Below are 16997 nucleotides of genomic sequence, written 5' to 3'. Positions count from 1 at the left end.
TCATTCCTTTTAGCCATTTGAAAATAAAGTCTGAATTTTATGACCGGGTGAATGCTGCAATTTCTTTTTTACAATAGCAAATATAAAGCTTCAGGTAGAAGGAAAAAAGCGGGCACTCACCATCCACATAATGTCAGAATAAAGATTGGATTTTAAGTCAAATATAGGACAGGTAGGGAAAGGCTGTGTTCCACTAGACCTAGTGGAACCCAGCCTTTCCCTGCCTGTCCTATATTTGACTTAATGTCAGAATAAAGATTGGATTTTATGTGGATGGTGAGTGCCCGCTTTTTTCCTTCTTCTATTTGCAGCGGTGACAAGGACTGCTTTTCAGCGTGAGCACCCGATATCCATTTGTTCACTTTTGTGTCTAAGAATCGAAGAGAATTGGGTGATAAAACCAGCTGCTAGTGCGGTCATTTTTTGCCTTTGGTTTTGGATAAAGCTTCAGGTATACTTTAAGCCATCAACTATCCTGATGATAGTGACTTGATTCATTAAATAATCACTGTCCATGCAAACAAACAACAAACTTGCCATAAATTAGTCCAAAATGCTGTAAATAATGGTTTAATTTCAGAAACATCTGTTGACCATTTATAAATACACTAATACATTGATGTAAAAAAAAATTAGAACTGACTTCAGTACATCATGAACAAAATTACAGTTAAAAGGTAATATACAGTAACAAAAAAAAAAAAAAATACAACAGACCAATGAGACATGTCCCAGGGTAGCAAAGAATCACTCATTTAGATTTGTAGATTTAAGGTGTTAAAGTCATTTTAGAAAATAAAACAGTTGATTTATAGCACATATATACAACCATAACAGTTACATAATTTTGTAAAGCAAAAAAAAAACAAAAACAAAAAACACCTGTTGAAAATGTATCAGAAACTAGTGTAGGTATAAGGAGTGTACTGGGCGCTTGCTGATATGCCTTGTGTGCAGAAAGATTCCTACCAGTTAGGCAATGGCACAGCATTAGGAGTTAGTCCACAAAAAATAATTTTTTTAAAAATGTGACATTGAATATTAAACAGTTGTAGATTTCATATAATGTAAATGTCAGTCTCCTCTTCTACACTGAGTGTTACACAAATGTCAAAGTAAAAAAAAAAACTATTTGTGGAACAGACTAAATGCACAAGAGACTAAAGACAGGGCTGTAAACATTATTTCTCAATCACAAACAGGAGACGAACAGGGCCAATGCTCTGGAGCAATAAAGAGCCCAATTTAAAAGGAAATCTGTCAGTAGGATCAATACGAAGCTGGATGAAAGGGCGGCATGGTGGCTCAGTGGTTAGCACTGTTTACAGCGCTGGTGTCCTACGTTCAAATCCCAGCAAGGACAACATCTACAAGTTGGCATGTTCTCCCTGTGTTTGGGAGGAAACTAGGGTACCCAGTGGAAACCCACACACACTCCAATGGGGACAGAAATGATAGTATCTCTAAAGAGCTGTGGAATATGATGGCGCTATATAAAGAAAGCATGGAATAAAATGATGCCTTAATATATGCGATCCAAAACTGTATTCCAGAGAAATCTATTTTTCTGAATATGTAAAGGAGCTGTTAAGATCTTTGGGACGGACATAGATCTCCCTGATACTCTGCCTCCAGAGCTTATTATAAGTAAAAGAGAAGTTACAAGTACAAGACATTTAATGACTGACAGTCTTCTCTCCTGTTCAACCTGATCAACATTTCTTACACTGGTAAAGTGCCCTTTCATTTAACCCCTTCACCTCTGAAGGATTTTCAGTTCTTCCCTTCTTTCAAAAGCCATAACTTTATTTTTCTGTCAATATGGCCGTATGAGGGCTTGTTTTATTTTTTGCAGGACGAGTTGTACTTTTGAATGACACCATCAATTTTACCACATAGTGTACTGATAAGCAAATGTGAAAAGCTTGCAAAGTACATTAAAAGTGCATGTTAAGTATATATGTACTTAAAGGGATAAGACTGTTAGTGGGGCTATGCACAATAGTTTCATGAATCATATAGAAAAAGGTGCTGAGATCAAGTAACAAGAGTGAAATGAATTAGATATTAGAAACAAAGACCAAAAATGAGGGGCAGCAATCCGATCTCGCCTGTGCTATACATAGTAGAAATCACAATCTCCTATGAACGTAGGCCAAGGGTCGGCGTACCAGGGAGTAACGTGAAAAAAAACTCGCCAATGGGCAGAACTCGTGACGTGCTTCTGGCCAGCACTTGTTAAATGAAGCAGTCATTGATTGACAGCATTTAACTTATTAACAGCTATGGGTGGATCTCAAATACACATGCAGCTGTTCGGGGCACTTGGTGGCTTTTAAAATCAACCATCAAGTGTGGGGAAAGCTACGACGGAGCCCAATCATAGGCAGGGACAAGGCCAATGACAAATATACGTCTTCGGTCGTAAAGGGTTAAAATAATCTCTGGAGGCAGATTCTCAGGGAGATCAGTGAACAACCCATAGATCTTAACAGCTGATTTAAATATTTTAAAAAAACGTGGATTTTTCAGTCAAAAGATGTCGGATTACAGATATCAAGGTATCAATTTATTCAGCTTTCTATGACCGGCATTGTCCATATAGACGGCTTAGAAGGGTAGCAGATCCTATCAGATCCAATCTTCTTGAAATATTCTAAGCTACAAAAAAAATGCAAACTGTTTTAGACTACAATAAATTAGCACCTATAATGGAAACAACCTGAAATATAAATGCCGCTTTATTCAAAACACACAAAAAAACACACACCATTTCAAAAGAATTGTGATAAAATACAGTACCTTTCCATTTTGTACATACTTGAAATAAAACTACAGAATAAAATTGTTTACATCTTCTCCCCAGTCTAAAATTTTTACATATGCATTTACAATTCTGAAGTCCAAACAATTTCCTAGATATGAGAAGACTAGTTTTTTGTAGAGTGATAGAAAATTATACAAGGTCTGGCTGCCTGAAGAACTGAGTAAGGCACATGAAGACAAGATTTTAAAGCAAAACATTGTGACACAATAGAAAACTACAGTCACTTAAATGTCATACATGGCCCCAAAGGGAGCAATTTACCATTACATACAAAATTCAGTAATTCGTTAAGCAACAAGAATTTTCACCTGACTGTTTCAATACTGAAAGTAAATCAACGGGAGATTAACCTTTAAAAATATTAGCTGCTCAAAGTGTTCCATCATTAACCTAGACGGATTAAAACTGCCACTTTCGTTTGAGGTGTTAAAGAGTTTCTCGGAAGGAATGACACTTGGTGGACAGCCAAGAAATCGCACTGCCAATTTTGACAAAACTGGCCAAGAGGATTTTTTCAAGTTCCAATACGTTAGTGGATCACAGTTATGCTCAAGCACTTCTTCTTCTAGATAAGCTAACACAATGTCTTCAGGCAATTTCTCCATTAAATTCTTGGATCTTTTTATGTTGGCCATAAGTGACCAGATATTGTCATCCTTATGGTTGGGTGGTGAATGCTTGGTACACCCGTTGACAACAGGTGTATCATCTGAGGTAGAGTTTAATATTTCCAGTTCCCTGATTAATCCAAGTTTATATTCCTCAGCTTCTTCTTCAGCAAATAGGGATGCTTTGTACCGAGGGTCTAGAAGAGTGGCAAAAATGTATCTTGGATCGTGAAGTGTTGACGACAGGCGACAAACCATGGCCTCCTTCAGAGACTTAAGCATGGTGTCTATGCCCATTGTTTCTTCAAACAGCATTTCAACCTTTCGGTTTAGAATGTGGATCATTGGAATTACCTGACTTAGAGTAGCTGTGTGCATGCTCATTTCTTTACTAGCAGCCTCAAAAGGTTTCAATGCATGGCAAACAGACTGAATGACTTCCCACTGATCACAACTTATCAACTCCCTGAAGTTGCACTCAATTGACAGCTCATCAATGGCTCTTTTTTGCTCAATTAAACGTTCTAACATGTGAAATGATGTATTCCACTTTGAAGGAACATCTTGAATTAACTGATGTTGAGGCAACCCGTATTCCTTTTGCAATTCCGCCAATTTTTCCTTTGCCTTTGTTGATCTGTGAACACGTTCACAAATTTTTCGTGCAATGCTCAAAAGGTTTTGGACCATTCTTTGACTCTTAATAGCTTCATTTACAATTAAATCAACAGTGTGCCCAAAACATTCGACACTAGAATGATCACTTTCATTTAGGGTTTTTCCTATGCTATGATTATCTGTTACAGTGATGCCCATTTGAAGGCCGTATGAGGTTATCCAAGACTCCCACAAGTACTCTAGATGCTTTTGGACACTCAAGCCATTGTAATCACAATCAATCTGAGAGACGTGTAGAAGTGCAGAACAGTGGTAATCTTCACTATGTGGCTTGAATGAAGAGTCAAAGGTAACCCAGTGAGCAGTAAGTGTTAAATATTCCCGTGTCTGACTGCTCATCCAGATTCCTGCAGTAAAATGGATCATGCCACTCTCAGCTTCTTTAAGATGGGAGACAATTATGTGCTTCACATTTTCATACATATCCGGTATTGCCATCCTAGAAAAGTATGATGGAGATGGTAATGAATATTGAGGTTGCAGGTATTCAAGAAGTCTATTAAAACCAACATTATCTACAAAAGAGTATGGTTGAAGATCAAGTGCAATCATTTCCGCTACAAGACTAGTGATTTTTTTGGCAACAGGATGCATGTCACTGAACTTATCATTGGTTTTATCGAAAGAGACGGCTGTCAAACCAGTGTTGACTTGCAAGTGACCATCAGCAGACGGTAAGGCTTCTGAAACACCATTGTTCTGTAACACATTGCTGTGGAACCTCTGCAGGTGCCTCAGGAGACAACTGGTGCCTAAATTTGTTGGCTTTTTCCCTCTGCTTATTGTGCGCCCACAGTGCATACATATAACTTTAGTTAAATCTGCAGAACAAATTGAGAAATGATTCCACAGTTTTGAGGTCTTTTTGCTGTTTGATGGAAAAATTATTGGATTATCATGAGGTGCAGCAGTTGAAAGCTCAATAACTTTTGAGGATGAGCATTCTGCAGATGCTAAGGTAGCATACGGAGAATTTGCAAGACTAATGTCAAAGCTTTTTTGGTTTAAAACTATTTCGGGATGTCGTCTATAAAGATGTCTCATTAAGCAGCTAGTGCCTAAATCTCCCTTTTTACCTCTGCTGATCATGCAGTTACAATATCTACACACAGCCTTCAAGTTGTCAGTAGGAGATAATGTAAAATGATGCCAAACCTCAGACTTCAATCGTTTCATAGCCTTCTTATTCTGCTGAAAGAAAAGAGGAGAGTCGTACACAACTGATTTGTGACAGATAAGTTTTCCAGACGAAGATACAGACGCTTCACCAATATTTTCTGAAGAATGCAAAACTGCTGCCCCGCTGTCAATCAATTCATCATTAGGGACAATGTACTGAACGTCTTCTGAAACTCTTTCAGGGGAGGAGGGTACGGAAATTGCTTCCATCCAATATTTTCCTGGAGAAACTGCAGTGGAAATAACATCACTATCTGTTGATAAGAGAGATGGCAACAATGTAGGTGGGATTGAATACGGAGGGGGTAAGCTTGTGCCACCACTATTTTCTTGTAAAACAATTGACCGATGAGCTCTCCACATGTGCCTTATGAGACAGCTGGTACCCAGATCTTTTCCATTCTTTCCTCTACTAAATTCATTCATGCAGTGGATACAAACTGCTTTAGAATTATCCAGTGGTGACAAATAAAAGTGTTTCCAAACGGCAGATCTTCTCCTAGAACCTGATGAACTTCTTTGAATAGACATTTGCTTTTCTGTGACATTTTCGACAGCTTCGTCACTCAGATTATTTGGTAAAGGTGAAGGAGAAATGGTAACTTCTTCTTTCACATTTTTTTCAGATACGGACACGTCTGAGGAGATTTCATCAGAAGAGAGCACAGATAAAGGTTCCTCTACCATTTTTTCAGGAGGAGATATTTTGAGTTTCCTCATCTTTGTTGGGGTTGCAATGGTATCCACAACATCGGTAGGCTGCAGAGGTAGTACTAAGGTAGGAGGGGAGTATGAAATGCTTGGCATATTTCCATTTTCTGAGACAAGAACTCTGGGATGTGCTCTCCTTACATGTCGCATCAAACAACTGGTACTTAGATCTTTTTCGTTCTTGCCCCTGCTGAACTCTTTCATGCAGTACATGCATATAGCTTTGGTACTGTCCCGAGGTGAAATAAAGAAATGATTCCAAGCTGGGGACTTTTTTCGGTTACTCATATTTTTGTTTGTAATTATGCTCTGTGTAACAGCCTCCATTGCTGCATCATAGAGACTGGTAGTGTACTGTGAAAACAGAACACCATAATCTTCCTCGTTCTCATTTGATAAGTTGTGTGAGGTATCTGCACAATGTTGTTCTTGGTCGTCTTGTTCATCGCCACTTTCAGCTTGTTTGATACCATCTTCCTCCTTCTTGATCTGCACTTGTTTAACATCACTAACCATTTCATCATCGTCTTCAACTTTTATAGCATTAATTCTTTCCATTGTGAGATTATGTTCAGTATTAATAATAGAGCCCTCCTTTGCCATCACCTAAAACTGAAAGTTATTCTAGTAAAGCTAAAACAGGTCATCCAATTTCAGCAGAATGTTGTAGTAAGTTTGGTCCGCACAGGCATTCTTTTAGTCTTTCTATGTTGAAGTATCATCTGATTCTTTTCTGTTTGGGTATCTTTGCCATTTGCAGAATTGCAATAAATAAGCTTGCCTAGAAGGGAAGAAAATAGATCACTAAGTAAAACAGATAATAGTGTACATTATCATAACATAGAAATCATTTTTCCCCAAGCCTTATTTTACAGGATGAAAAAAAAACAGGAAGGGAAAAAATAAATAAACACTTTGAACTAATGCTTGATTGATATTGGACTTTACAAATTAGACACAACAAGCCTGTAATTTCCAGTTTGAGTAAAATATTTTATGCATCTCATCAAAAGTAAACCTTAAAAAAGGGAAAAAGAGGGTTGAGGGCTGTTTCCCATGAAATGTATCTGGGGCTGGTCCCTGGCTGGCTTCACCATACATACATCCATCCATACATACTGTACATATGAAAAGATCCATCAGTCTATGGGAGCAGGTCAGATCAGGAGCAGGTCAGATCAGAAGCAGGCTGACACGTGGGTCGAAGGCCAACCTTTCAAAGAAAGTTTAATCTGAAAAAGCGTAGTATACATACAAATACTTATTTTTCACTGCAAAATGCAAATACATTTATATAATTTATACAATGCCATCCATCCATCCATCCCCTCACTGTGCAATCCAGACTCAAAACATATTGGCCCAGATTCATCAAGACTACTGTAAAAAGGTTTGAAATGTCACAACATTTTTGCGGAAATCAGAGTTGTGCAACCATTTTGCAACTTGGGAGTTTTATTGCCAAATGCCCTAATCTCTGCTAAAACTAGCTGAGCTAGGGTGCAACAGGGGCATGATGCCACTGCTCAAATTTATGAGATGCTGTCGTGTTCTTTACGCCAGAAATCTGTGAAGAGGTGCACAACAATTGTTAGATGCTCCTGATCCATTATAAGGCAAGCCCCACTTAATGAATCAGAAGCATCTGACTCCACCACGCCCCCTCATTGAGAGTGGGTTGAGGAAAAAAAAAAAAAAGAAAAGGCCAGTTTTGATGAATTTAGGCCATGGAGTGTACTACTAATGAGAAAAACAAGATGTTATTTACTTCACGGGACAATACAATTTCCTTTTCTCTATGTCTCTGTACTAAGATTACGGCGGCAATTTTTTTTTTTTGGCCAGAATACTGGCGTAAAATACTTTTGAAAAGTTGCAGACTCTTTTGAGCCATGCAGAGTTGCACAAAAATGTTGCAATTTTTAAATCAGTTTGAAGCAGCTTCCCTAAAATGAGTAACCAAAGTGACGCCCACTCTAAACTGCATTAGTGCTGGTGCTTTCTATGCCAGAAATCCTACTCCAGTCTCTTGACTATAACAACATTCATAACAAGGTGCAACAAAGGCACACCTTACTGATAAGATGTGCAGAATTTATTAAGTGCTGTGCGCCTCTTAATGAATTTGGAGCATCATTCTCCAGTGAGCCTTTAATTAAGACTGTGGTATAAAACTAGCCATTTTATTATTGCAGATAGTGTTTTGTATGCAAATTAAACACATTACTAGTGATGAGTGAATATACTCGTTACTCGAGATTTCCCGGGCACTCTCGGTGTCCTCCGAGTATTTGTGAGTGCTCGGAGATTTAGTTTTCATCGACGCAGCTGAATGATTTACAGCTACTAGCCTGCTGATTACATGTGGGGATATTCCCTAGCAACCAGGCAACCCCCACATGTACTTATGCTGGCTAGTAGCTGTAAATCATTCAGCTGCAGCGATTAAAACAATTTCCGTGCACTAAAAAATACTCGTCGGACACCCGAGCTTGCTCAGGAAATCTGAAATAACGAGTATATCACTACACATTACCAATACTGCATCACTTTAACAAGACTGTTCACTTAAAAGAAAAATGTGCCAAACTCAGAGTGGCTCATGTTGGATAACAAATTTGGTGCATTTTAGACTGTCAAGTTTTGGCACACTGCATCATATATTAAAGGGAATCTGTCACCTACTTTTTCGTATATAAGCTGCGGCTACCGCCATTAGGGGCTTATCTACAGCAGTCTGTAATGTTGTAGACAAGCCACCCCCCCACCCGACGTAACCTGAAAGACAAGTTAAATTCGACTCACACGGGGGCGGTCCTGGTCCGGTTGGTGTCGCAAGTCTGGCGCCTCCCATCTTCATTTGATGACGCACTCTTCTTTGCTTCCTGCCGCGGCTCCTGTGCAGGCGGCAGAGCAAAGTACTGCAGTGCGCAGGTAAAGATCGGAGAGGCCCGGCACCTGCGCACTGCAGTACTTTGTGCTGCCCTCAACAGGGCAAATCAGTCCGCCTGCACAGGAGTCGCGGCAGGAAGCAAAGAAGAGGACGACATTGTATGAAGATGGGAGGCGCACCGCATGGGACCGCATAACCGTATCATCTAACCTCTTTTTCTTATCTTTCAGGTTACATCGGGGGGCTTATCTACAGCATTACAGAATGCTGTAGATAAGCCCATAATGGCGGTGGCCGAAGCTTATATTCGAAAAAGTAGGCGACAGATTCCTTTTAAGCCACACTCATTTCCCTACAAAGATGTGCCCCATCATCAAGCAAAGGCACTCAAAGGGTCTCAAATACATAAATATATGTGGAGAAGTGTTTTTGGCACGAATTGCAATAGACTGACATTTAGAAAGTAAATCTCCCCATTGTTAGACAAGCACTGGTGCCAATAGTTTCAATCGCTCAATGGTTAAAGGGAGGGTGCCGTGATTTTAGTTTTTGTATTAATAATTATTGATTATATAATCAATTATTTTTAATACAAAAGTAAATGTACCTCTTTCATACTTTTTTATTTATTCACTTTTACATTCACCACTGGAGGCCGCCATTTTCATTAGTGTGGGTGTAAGTGTCTGGGCACGACACTTGCACTCCTCACTTACGGCAGCCATGGACATAGGAGCCAACGGTCTCCTCCTGCCTCTCAGCTGTGACTTGGCCACGCCCACTGAGCTGCTACGTCACAGCTGTGAGAGGAGATCGCGGCCATTTTGTTTATTTCCCTCTGCCATCGCACACACAGCTCAGTGCGTGCGATGGCAGAAGCTGCCAGGGAGAAGCTGCTGCCGAGGGTCCGAGGTAAGTATCTGCAGCGAGGAGCTGTGATTGCAGCCTGTACTTAGTATTACATTACAGGCTGCAATCACTGCCGACCTGTTCAGAGCAGAGCAGGGAGATCGTCACACTGCTCTGCCCTGAACATGACTCAGCACATCCTGGGAGAGGACGGAAGGTAAGTACAGCGTTTTTATTTTCTTATGCATCTACCACTTCTACCAGCCCCTATCTACCACTGCTACCTGCCTCTATATACCACCTACCACTGCTACCAGCCCCTATATAACACCTACCACTGCTACCTGCCCCCATATACAACTGCTAGCTGCCTCTATATACCACTGCTACCTGCCCCTATATACCACTGCTACCTGCCCCTATATACCACTGCTAGCTGCCCCTATATACCACTGCTATCTGCCTCTATATACCACTGCTACCTGCCCCTATATACCACTGCTAGCTGCCTCTATATACCACTGCTACCTGCCCCTATATACCACTGCTAGCTGCCTCTATATACCACTGCTAGCTGCCTCTATATACCACTGCTAGCTGCCTCTATATACCACTGCTAGCTGCCTCTATATACCACTGCTAGCTGCCTCTATATACCACTGCTAGCTGCCTCTATATACCACTGCTAGCTGCCTCTATATACCACTGCTAGCTGCCTCTATATACCACTGCTACATGCCTCTATATACCCCTGCTACCTGCCTCTATATACCCTTGCTACCTGCCTCTATATACCCTTGCTACCTGCCTCTATATACCGCTGCTAGCTGCCTCTATATACCGCTGCTAGCTGCCTCTATATACCGCTGCTAGCTGCCTCTATATACCACTGCTACCTGCCCCTATATACCACTGCTACCTGCCTCTATATACCACCTACCACTGCTACCAGCCCCTATATACCACCTACCACTGCTACCAGCCCCTATATACCACCTACCACTGCTACCAGCCCCTATATACCACCTACCACTGCCACCTGCCCCTATATACCACTGCTAGCTGCCTCTATATACCACTGCTAGCTGCCTCTATATACCCCTGCTACCTGCCTCTATATACCCTTGCTACCTGCCTCTGTATACCACTGCTGCCTGCCTCTGTATACCACTGCTGCCTGCCTCTGTATACCACTGCTGCCTGCCTCTGTATACCACTGCTGCCTGCCTCTGTATACCACTGCTGCCTGCCTCTGTATACCACTGCTGCCTGCCTCTGTATACCACTGCTGCCTGCCTCTGTATACCACTGCTGCCTGCCTCTGTATACCACTGCTGCCTGCCTCTGTATACCACTGCTGCCTGCCTCTGTATACCACTGCTGTCTGCCTCTGTATACCACTGCTGCCTGCCTCTGTATACCACTGCTGCCTGCCTCTGTATACCACTGCTGCCTGCCTCTGTATACCACTGCTGCCTGCCTCTGTATACCACTGCTGCCTGCCTCTGTATACCACTGCTGCCTGCCTCTGTATACCACTGCTGCCTGCCTCTGTATACCACTGCTGCCTGCCTCTGTATACCACTGCTGCCTGCCTCTGTATACCACTGCTGCCTGCCTCTGTATACCACTGCTGCCTGCCTCTGTATACCACTGCTGCCTGCCTCTGTATACCACTGCTGCCTGCCTCTGTATACCACTATCTGCCTCTATATACACCTACCACTGCTACCTCTGTCCTGTGTAGCTAATCTAGTCCTGGGTAGCTAATCTAGTCCTGGGTAGCTAATCCTGTCCTGTGTACTGTGTCCTCAGCAGTCAGTATCACACAGGACAGGATTAGATACATGGCTCAGCAGTCGGTATCACACAGGACAGGATTAGATACACGGCTCAGCAGTTGGTAACACACAGGACAGGATTAGATACACGGCTCAGCAGTCGGTATCACACAGGACAGGATTAGATACACGGCTCAGCAGTTGGTAACACACAGGACAGGATTAGATACACGGCTCAGCAGTCGGTATCACACAGGACAGGAATAGATACACGGCTCAGCAGTCGGTATCACACAGGACAGGAATAGATACACGGCTCAGCAGTCGGTATCACAGGACAGGAATAGATACACGGCTCAGCAGTTGGTAACACACAGGACAGGATTAGATACACGGCTCAGCAGTTGGTATCACACGACAGGATTAGATACACGGCTCAGCAGTTGGTATCACACAGGACAGGATTAGATACACGGCTCAGCAGTCGGTATCACACAGGACAGGATTAGATACACGGCTCAGCAGTTGGTATCACACAGGACAGGATTAGATACACGGATCAGCTGTCAGTATCACACAGGCCAGGATTAGATACACGGCTCAGCAGTCAGTATCTAATCCTCTCCTATGCACTCCTCTCCCCCTGCGTGTCTTTCCCCAATGTGGTTTATTATTTTTGTTGAGGGAGTCGAGGATTATGCGTTCGGTATGGTAAAAGATCAATAAAGGACTTTATTCTGGCCGAGTCTTTATTTACAATACAACTATAGGATTAGTAATGGATGGGTGCCTTATAGACGCCTCTCCATTATTAAGCCGTGGGCTTGATGTCACCGGACAATATGAAGGTGACATTAACCCCAAAAATATGAACCCCACTTGCTACCGCTACAGGGCAAGTGGAAATTGCCAGGCTAAGCGCCAGAAGAGGCGCATGTAAAAGGCGGCTGAGAGCTGATCTTTTTAGCCTGGGGGGGGACAATATCCATGGCCCCTTCCTAGGCTATTAATGTCAGCCCGCAGCTGTCTGCATAGTATTTGATGGTTATTAATTATAGGGGGCCCCACGTCTTTTTTTGGGGGGTGTCCCCCATTTTAATAGCCAGTAAAGGCTAAGTATACAGTTGCGAGCGTGTGAGTGTGAGCACACCCTCCCACCCATAGACCAGTACACTGCTCTCCTGAAATACTCTGTGCTCCCGTCACCCTGCTCCTTCCACCATACGTCTCTGTGACCTCCCTAGAGCAGCACAATACCATATGGATCACGTATAATGCCGGATCTGAGGAGGGGAATGGGGTCTTTGCATGCAATGTCTGGATCAGAACAGGTCATCAATCCGCAGAAATGTTTCCTGGATTTCTGTGGAGCAGACAGTCCATCCATGTGTATAAAAGACAGCGTTCTATGTACAATCCCTGGCTGCTCCGCGCACTGAACATGGTGCCCCCCATAGACCAGCACACTGCTCTCCTGAAATACTCTGTGCTGCTGTCACCCTGCTCCCTCCACCACATATCTCCCAGAATCCTTGCTGCCTGCCATCCTCGGTGACTGTCTACTTGTTAGTATAAGGCTGCCGTCGCACGTTCAGTATTTGGTCAGTATTTTACCTCAGTATTTGTAAGCCAAAACCAGGAGTGGGTGATAAATGCAGAAGTGGGGCATATGTTTCTATTATACTTTTCCTCTATTTGTTCCACTCCTGGTTTTGGCTTACAAATACTGAGGTAAAATACTGACCAAATACTGATAGTGACGGCAGCCTTACTCTGCAGACACCAACAAAATGGCTGCTCACTGGGTTCCTGAATATCATCCTCTCTTATCCCTTAGCAAACACCAGAAGGGGAGGAGAGGAGACCACACAGGTCAGCAGATTCGGCCCATAATTACTGCAGTGCTGTAATGTGAGCTAGTTGTACACTAGGTTTTTCTGAAATTTCAGCAGCTGCTCCCCCTAGTGTTTAAAAGTAGAAATTCCCAAACTTTTCAAATTATTTTTCATATTTTACTAAATTATAAACAAATGATAATATTTTTAAAGAAAATGTAAACATTAATTCTTTACATTTTTACAATTGCTGTAAAAAAAAATTTTTTGATGGCACCTTCCCTTTAACAGAGCAGGGGTGCGATCATCCTCTAGGCAATCATATTAAGCTAAAAGCTTCTTCTGCAAAGTTCTTACAAAAGGATAAATCACTTTTCAAAAAAGGCTTCCGGCTTGTAAGTTTACCAAAGATGCTTTTTAAATGATCCGTTTTGCTATTTTAGGGCTATGGTCATTTAATATTGAAGGGTTTTCCATAACTTAAGTTCTTGTTCCCAATGGAAAAAATAACCAAACGGAAGGTAGTTGCTAACATGCCTGTTCTGCCCAGCAATGATCTTTCCCAGCTCAGGTGGTGACTCCTGCTACATTTCACGTCAACAGAACAGTGCTTTCTGTCATGCTGACTGAGTCGGCTCCCCACAGTTCGGCTTAGGCTACTTTCACACTAGTCCGTCGGTACAGGCCGTCGCAAACCGTCGGCCCGACGGACAGTGTGTTAAGTAGCACAACGGGGGCAGCGTATGCAGTTTTTCAACGCATCCGCTGCCCCATTGAAATGTCCGGGGAGGAGGGGGCGGGAGTTCCGGCCGCGCATGCATGGTTGGAAATGGCAGACACGGCGCACAAAAAAAAGTTACATGTAACTTTTTTTGTGCCGACGGTCTGCCAAAACACGACGCATTCGTCGCACGACGGATGCGACGTGTGGCCATACGTCGCAATGCGTCGCTAATGCAAGCCTATGGAGAAAAAAAGCATCCTGTGGGCAACTTTGCAGGATGCGTTTGTTCTCCAAAACGACGCATTGAGACGTACAGCAAGCGACGCTAGTGTGACAATAGCCTTAGGAAAAGAAGGAGCTCCTCTGTTCACATCACAGGAAGCAGGAGAATCGCTTGCTGGAGTGGTCTGTCACCAATGGGTTGGCATGACAACCAGAGGTCTCCTGCAGGCCTCTATGGTTGTCATTGCCAGATTGCTATGAGCGCCTGTCACATGACCGGGTGTTGGTATGACAACCCGGGGTCTGCAGGAGACCCCTGTGGTGGTCATTGCCAGATTGCCATGAGCGCCGCCCGGTGGTCGGTGCTCATAGCAAGTCCACAACTCTGCTACATACAGGCGATCTGATCATCGCCTGTATGTAGCAGAGGCGATCGGGTTATGACAGCTTCTAGTCTGGAGACTATTGAAGCATGCAAAAAGGAAAAAAAAAAAAAAAAAGAACTAAAAAAGTTTGTAAAAATATATAACGTATATACTCGAGTATAAGCAGAGTTTTTCAGCCCATTTTTTTTGGCTGAAAGTCCCCCTCTCGGCTTATACTCGAGTCATACCCAGGGGTCAGCAGGGGAGGGGGAGCGGGGGCTGTCTAATTATACTCACCTGCTCCTGGCACGGTCCCTGCACGTCTTTTCCCCAGCACCTTCTTCCTGTACTGAGCGGTCACATGGTACCGATCAATACAGGAAGAAGCTGGGGCGCTGGGGAACAGGGACTGCACAGCGCCATGAGCAGACGAGTGTAACGGGGAGGGGAGCGCTGGGCGATATTCACCTGCTCCTCGTTCCGGGCACCGCTCCGTCTTCAGCGTCTTCTGTGGTTAGTGCGCACCCTCTGCCTGAACGTCAGTGCAAAAGACGCTGAAGATGGAGCGGCGCCAGAACAAAGTCAGGTGAATATTGAAATTGCCGGGGGCCTGAGTGACGAAGAGGTATGTAATTTATTTTTTTTTTTTATCGCACCAAAAGCAAATGGGTTAAGTGTCTGTATGGAGCATCTTATGGGGCCATAACGTTTGTGCAGCACTATATGGGGTAAGTGTCTGTATAGGGCCATAATCAACGTTTGTGCAGCACTATATGGGGCAAGTGTCTGTTTGAAACATGATCGCAGTGTTCCGGCGGTATACTTCCCTATACCGCCGGAACACTGCGATCATGTTTCAAACAGACACAAACATCGCGCAGAGAGGGGGCTCCCTGCGGGCTTCCCTGAGACCCCCGGAGCAACGCAATGTGATCGCGTTGCTCCGAGCGTCTTACCTCCTATTCCTGCAGGCCCCGGATCCAAAATGGCCGCGGGGCTGCATCCGGGTCCTGCAGGGATTACTTCCGGGTCCAGTGCAGGCGCTGGTAAGCCTGCAGCGCTGTAAGTCAGATCGGTGATCTGACAGAGTGCTGTGCAAACTGTCAGATCAGCGATCTGTGATGTCCCCCGGGACAAAGTAAAAAAAAAAAAATTCCACATGTGTAAAAAAAATTAAAATAAAATAAATTCCTAAATAAAGAAAAAATATATATATATTATTTCCATACATACATTTCTGTATCTAAAAAAAAAAAAAAAAAACAATAAAAGTACACATATTTAGTATCGCCGCTTCCGTAACGACCCCACCTATAAAACTATATCACTAGTTAACCCCTTCAGTAAACACCGTAGGGAAAAAAAAAATATACGAGGCAAAACACACTATTATCATACCGCCGAACAAAAAGTGGAATAACACGCGATCAAAAAGACGGATATAAATAACCATGGTACCGCTGAAAACGTCATCTTGTCCCGCGTAAAACGAGCCGCCATACAGCGTCAAAGAAAAAATAAAAAACTTATAGTCCTCAGAATAAAGCGATGCCAAAATAATTTATTCTATAAAATAGTTTTTATCGTATAAAAGCGCCAAAACATAAAAAAAGATATAAATGAGGTATCGCTGTAATCGTATTGACCAGAAGAATAAAACTGCTTTATCAATTTTACCAAACATGGAACGGTATAAACGCCTCCCTCAAAAGAAATTCATGAATAGCTGGTTTTTGGTCATTCTGCCTCACAAAAATCGGAATAAAAAGCGATCAAAAACTGCCACGTGTCCGAAAATGTTACCAATAAAAACGTCAACTCGTCCCGCAAAAAGCAAGACCTCACATGACTCTGTGGACCAAAATATGGAAAAATTATAGGTCTCAAAATGTGGAGACGCAAAAACTTTTTTGCTATAAAAAGCGTCTTTTAGTGTGTGATGGCTGCCAATCATAAAAATCCGCTATAAAAAATGCTATAAAAGTAAATCAAACCCCCCTTCATCACCCCCTTAGTTAGGGAAAAATAATAAAATTAAAAAAATGTATTTATTTCCATTTTCCCATTAGGGTTAGGGCTAGGGTTAGGGTTGGGGCTAGGGTTGGGGCTAGGGCTAGGGTTGGGGCTAAAGTTAGGGTTAGGGCTAAAGTTAGGGTTGGGGCTAAAGTTAGGGTTTGGATTACATTTACGGTTGGGATTAGGGTTGGGATTAGAGTTAGGGGTGGGTTAGGGGTGTGGTTAGGGTTACCGTTGGGATTAGGGGTGTGTTTGGATTAGGCTTTCAGTTAGAATTGGGGGGTTTCCACTGTTTAGGCACATCAGGGG

At 42.8% G+C, this 16997-nt stretch overlaps 1 protein-coding gene across 3 annotated transcripts in view; it reads right to left on the bottom strand.

Annotated features, from left to right (window-relative positions):
- Positions 1-554: 554 nt before the first annotated feature.
- ZBED4 (zinc finger BED-type containing 4) overlaps positions 555-16997 on the bottom strand; it is a 76378-nt gene continuing 59935 nt past the window's right edge. For all 3 annotated transcript variants that reach the window (XM_077264868.1, XM_077264865.1, XM_077264867.1), the window contains one exon: positions 555-6784. In XM_077264868.1, the coding sequence (XP_077120983.1) occupies positions 3145-6606 (3462 nt within the window). In that variant the 5' untranslated portion in view covers positions 6607-6784 and the 3' untranslated portion in view covers positions 555-3144. The remainder of the gene's footprint in view (positions 6785-16997) is intronic.

This window comes from Ranitomeya variabilis, chromosome 5 (genome assembly GCF_051348905.1).
Source record: "Ranitomeya variabilis isolate aRanVar5 chromosome 5, aRanVar5.hap1, whole genome shotgun sequence".
NCBI classification, from domain to species: Eukaryota; Metazoa; Chordata; class Amphibia; order Anura; family Dendrobatidae; genus Ranitomeya; species Ranitomeya variabilis.
This window is presented reverse-complemented; position numbering and strand designations above follow the sequence as displayed.